The 5,744-nt window shown below is 36.5% G+C and overlaps 1 protein-coding gene across 1 annotated transcript; it reads left to right on the forward strand.

The window, feature by feature from the left end:
* The first annotated feature begins 863 nt into the window (after positions 1-863).
* LOC146731612 (uncharacterized) lies at positions 864-5,534 on the forward strand. The gene is made up of 3 exons (XM_085492958.1): positions 864-1,023; positions 2,757-2,855; positions 3,419-5,534. The coding sequence occupies exon 3, from the start codon at positions 3,543-3,545 to the stop codon at positions 5,532-5,534; it is 1,992 nt and encodes a 663-aa protein (XP_085349084.1). The 5' UTR covers positions 864-1,023; positions 2,757-2,855; positions 3,419-3,542.
* Positions 5,535-5,744: the final 210 nt, after the last annotated feature.

Genomic DNA, 5,744 nt, shown 5'->3' on the forward strand with positions numbered 1-5,744 from the left:
TTGTAAGCATCCACCCAAAAATCACAATTGTCTAGTTTGCTAATTAGAATATCTCGATTCACAGTGACAAATGTGTATATGAGTTCACAAATATCAAATTACCAATATCAATTTCCTCGCAATTGCTACCTTTTAGTACTGTATCTCTCAGGGAACCCATAATAATATTTGTACAATATATCAAAACTGTTAAGATAGGAAATCATGTTTGTTAATTATTTTCACAAATATTTTGCTAATATGTTGTAATACTGATACTGGTTTGTAATTGCCTTAATCACTTGTACTCCTTTTTGAAAATTGGAGTAACTTTAGCTAATTTTAAAGAATTCGCGGATTCACCAGTTAAAAACCATGAATTAATTATATAATTGAGAAGATGGGAAATGTACTCTGGCATAAATTAACAGTTTTGAACTAAAGTAGTCATTCCCCAAAGCCTTATTTTTATCAAGTGCTTTTAGTAGTTGAAATATTTCTTGATCAGAATTTGCATGAAGAAATAAGAATTGTGGTAAGAATGTTGGTAGATAGGAATGATAGGATTGCGTGCAATGATTCAAGTGTCTCCCGAGACAAACAAATGATTAACTCCACAATGCCATGCAGGTTAACAAGAGTGGTTTCTAAGTCATTGTTTGCAGAAGACATAGGAAGTGTACTTGTCAAATTTACATTAATCGTTTCCATCTTACGTCAAATTCTTTCATTTATTTTATTATGAGTTGGTACCATTTTCACTGAAATAACATTCCAACATCTCAATTCATTCACCATGATTTTTAAATACACAAGATGAGATAAAAGTAAGATACATTACCGATAGTACAGTAAATGCTTGTCTCAATGGTGTTCCCTTGCAGAATGAACCCGTGATGACCTGTGATACACACCTGTGATCAAGAGCGCCATCTGTAGGCGATTTCATTGTGAAGGACATTGCTTCGAGGTCAACGGGATCACCGCCATTGTACGATTGACTGCATGAAACAGATTTTACATTAGGGGAAATCTCTGAGCGAGGTAAGTGATTAAAGTGTACACGTCAGCCATTCATGTTTGTAGAGTTGCTGATCTCGTGAAGTACAAATAATACGTATGCACACCATACGTATGAACAGATCGCGTGTATTGTCCCAGTGGCGTGCAATTTGACACACTTCCAGAAGACGTACCTACCTTCAACTGGACTCATTGGCTCGGTCTATACACATTGGCATACGTAAATTAAAATAAAGAAACTTAAGACATATCACTTGACAATATAATGGTAATAAATTCAAGCTTAACAGTTGAACAGAACGATTGTATAGTCATTGGGTCAAGGGTCACGCACTTCGTTCCAACATGTCCATGTGATTGAATCTGGGTCATGGCGTGACGGGTGAGTAAGACACTCATTAAACACTCACACAATAAAACGGGGAAGTGGTCGCATATTACGGCGTCGCAAACATGGGATATGAAAAACCGCCTAATACAAATGCCAAGGGTTCGAATCCTACTAGATATATACTCATTACAACCGATGCAATCGTTTCAAATAGCCGTCACTCAATTCCCGCGCGTGCGCAGATGACGAACCCACCCGCTTTAATTGAACACTTGTTTACACCAAAATAAATCTCAAATATTTGTTAATGCAATTTTCTCTCAATTTAAAAAAAAGATGTAATGGTAGAAATCAATTAAACGCAACTTGTTTACACCAAAATAAGTCTCGAATATGTATTAATGCATTTCTTCTCTCAATTTAAAAACTTGTGATGGTAGAAATTATTTAAACGTTTGGTCAGATATGGTCAACGCAAATGGCAAAACATCAACTTTGTTGGGACTAAAGGTGTACAATAACGGCATACATATAGTTTACACAAGGAGAAAACACTAAATTGGCAACATTAATGACATTTGTGACTCAATAATGGAAATATGTAGAATATCTTTATATATACACACTGTATAGTCTCATCAAATGCAAACGCAAGCAGTCAGTCCATTGGGATGTTGTGTGTCACTTGTCTACATAGATACCATGAAGACCCGTGTTTAAATCCCATCCCTGCCTGTCGTTTCTGACAATGTGATTTGTAAATACTATTGAGAATTGTTCTCCTGTAAATGTAACTTAAATCCTTTTACTTGTGTGAAGACCCTCGTGGTACAGTGGACAAGACAGTGATTAAGGATTGCTAATTCTCCATTTCTCTTGCCGCCTTATATAATATATCGCCCCTTTTAGAATGTATCGACCCACAAAATAATGGATATCCATGAAACTACCACGTCATGAATAAATTACATCATTTAAAACAATTGCATGAAGTGTCGGTACGTCTTCTGGAATTGCGCCATAACAGGACATGTTGTGCAAAGCAAACAGTAAATAAAATTCTTAACCAAAACCTGACAAGTCTTTCCAACTCTCCACAAATAACAGGGTTTTGTGTATTGGAAGACATCTCCGATGCGCCTTTTTGACATTCCCGCTAAATCAAACCTTCAAACTTTACTCCCGGACATGAATATTTATTACTCAACAATAACAAACAAATCAAATACACTTGTACGTCAATTAAACTATATTTAGTTAAAATACGTTTTACAGCAAACATTCCTTTGTATGCTTGTTCAACAAGGTTTGTTGAGCTATAAACCAACGTCCAGTAGAGGAAAACGTGATACCAAAGTCAGTAAAAGAAGATACAGATTTGAGTGTTTGTTCATTACATCACCCTGTCTTATATTTTCTCAAGGTACGGCTTTCCTGAAGACTACGATTGTGGTTTTATTTGCATTTACTTCAAGTTTCCATTAAGGATTGGATCAAAACAAAATCAAATCATCCACATATAGTAAGTAAAATCAACATATAGAATCGTTGCTGAAAATTCCTCTGAGCTCATTAATAAATAATGCAAATAATAAAGTCGACAAATGGAACCTTGATGAACCTCACATAAGCATTTAAATACATCCGCGATTCCATTTGACTGCTGTATATGCACTGTAAAGTTTGGAAAAAATACTATGGAGACCACACTACAACAACGTGTAGATTAAGAAAAAATGGTTAACGCAATCGAACACGTTTTTCAATATACTATATGATTTGCGAAACCCAGCTTGATATTCAATTAAAGGACAATTGTTCTAGATTCAGGTGTTTAATTAATTGTAAACATTGCATGGGAATATTTGACCCAACAACAACAGCAACGTTATTCTGATGGAGGGGTATTACTAAACTCGCCACCCCGTCATTTCGGAAAATGTCAGCAACAAGTAAAACGTGGTTTACTATAGTATATTCATAGCTTTAGCTAACTGGGCTGCTCATACTGTGAATATACTTTGATATATTGTATGTTCTTCATTAGATACAAACGAGTCTCAGATTTGATTTGTTATTTTGCAGGTATAAACTACAAATGCTGCCAATGTATTGATGATTGCCTCATCACTTTTAATTGAGTTGCGGATTAAGAGAAGAGAAACTTCTTCGTTAATTGTTTATAAATATGAATAATTAAGTAAATACAATGCAAGAAAATCCAACTAAAAGTAGAGGTGATGTTGATGTCAACTTAGACCCTGAATATGTGCAACTCAAGAAGAAAGAGTTCCAGTGCAAGCAATGTGAAAAGTGTTTTACTCGGTCCGTTGATCTAAAAAGACACATGCTGACACATACAGAGTTGAAGCCATTTCAGTGTAACCAATGCGGGAAAGGTTTTACTCATTCTAGCAATCTAAAACAGCACATGGTTAAACATCCAGGGTTGAAGCCATTTCAGTGCAAGCAATGCGGGAAAGGTTTTACTCAGTCTGGCAATCTAAAACAACACATGGTTAAACACCCAGGGTTAAAGCCATTTCAGTGCAAGCAATGCGAGAAGTTCTTTTCTGAGGCTGGTAATCTAAAAAAGCATATGCTTATTCATGCAGGATTGAAGCCATTTCAGTGCAAGCAATGCGCAAAATGTTTTACTCAGTCTGGTAGTCTAAAAAAACACATGCTTACACATGCTGGATTTAAGCCATTTCAGTGCAAGCAATGCGCAAAATGTTTTACACAGTCTAGTAGTTTAAAAACGCACATGCGTACGCATGCAGGGTTGAGGCCATTTCAGTGCAAGCAGTGCGCGAAATGTTTTACACATTCTAGTAGTTTAAAAACGCACATGCGTATGCATGCAGGGTTGAGGCCATTTCAGTGCAAGCAGTGCAAGAAGTGTTTTACTCAGTCTGGTAATCTAAAACAGCACATGCTTACACATACAAGGTTGAAGCCATTTCAGTGCAAGCAGTGCGAGAAGTGTTTTAATCAGTCTAGCCATCTTAAACACCACATGGTTAAACACTCCGGGTTGAAGCCATGCTGGTGCAAGCAATGCGAGAAGGGTTTTACTCATTCTGGTAATCTAAAACAGCACATGCTTACACATGCAGGTTCGAAGCCATTTCAGTGCAAGCAATGCGCGAAATGTTTTACACAGTCTTTTAGTCTAAAAACACACATGTTTACACATACAGGACTGAAGCCCTTTCAGTGCAAGCAATGCGAGAAGTGTTTTACTCGGTCCGTTGATCTAAAAAGACACATGTTGACACATACAGAGTTGAAGCCATTTCAGTGCAAGCAATGCGGGAAAGGTTTTACTCAGTCTAGCAATCTAAATCAGCACATGGTTACACATACAGGACTGAAGCCCTTTCAGTGCAAGCAATGCGAGAAGTGTTTTAATCTCTCTGGTAATCTAAAACAGCACATGATTATACATGCAAGTACGAAGCCATTTCAGTGCATGCAATGCTCGAAATGTTTTACTCAGTCTGGTAGTCTAAAAAGACACATGCTTACACATACAGGGTTGAAGCCTTTTCAGTGCAAGCAATGCGAGAAATATTTTAATAACTCTGGCAATCTAAAACAGCACATGCTTACACATGCAGGGTTGAAGCCATTTCAGTGCAAGCAATGCGATAAGTCGTTTACTCAGTCTGGTAGTCTAAAACAGCACATGCTTATACATACAGGGTCGAAGCCGTTTCAGTGCAAGCAATGCGCGAAATGTTTTACTCAGTCTAGTAATCTAAAACAGCACATGCGTACACATACAAGGTTGAAGTTATTCCAGTACAAGCGACATGGTAATTTAAAAAAGCTTATTTGTACACGTTCAGGGATGAAGCCATTTCAATGCAAACAATACAATAAGTGTTTTACCCATTCACGCGATCTAGAAAAACACTTGCAGACGCCATTTGGTCAATGCATGAAGAATGCAGACCAGATGAAAATTGGATTATTTGTTGTGTTAAAATATCTGAAAACTAGACTGGAGGATAATACAAGTGAGATTAGTAAACTGAGACAAGGAACAGAAACATTCAGAATGTGCTTTCTTTCTAGAAATGAGAAGACATTAAAAAGACACGAGATTACAGTGACCTATGAAATATTTAAGCTCAATCAAAACATTGCAGAATTTGAGAGCACAGAAACCTTCAGGCATGTGTTACTTTTTTAACTCATTGTTTTGTATCCAACAGTGTGGTGACGTTGAGGTCAAGATATTTTGATATGGAATAGGTAAAACAAACATTGTTTATATTGAATGACGGTGTTTATACTATTACTAGTGCATTTATTCCCTTTATTTGTCTGTGTTATCATTTGCATGATAATGTTATATTGTTAAGATATTATTATTATCTGCCGAATATCACTAGAAAAAAGT

Source organism: Saccoglossus kowalevskii, chromosome 18, assembly GCF_978046115.1.
Source record: "Saccoglossus kowalevskii chromosome 18, keSacKowa6.1, whole genome shotgun sequence".
Lineage (NCBI taxonomy): Eukaryota > Metazoa > Hemichordata > Enteropneusta > Harrimaniidae > Saccoglossus > Saccoglossus kowalevskii.

Coding starts and splice junctions, on each gene's coding strand:
- LOC146731612 (XM_085492958.1), top strand. CDS start 3,543: ATGCAAGAAAATCCAACTAAAAGTAGAGGTGATGTTGATGTCAACTTA.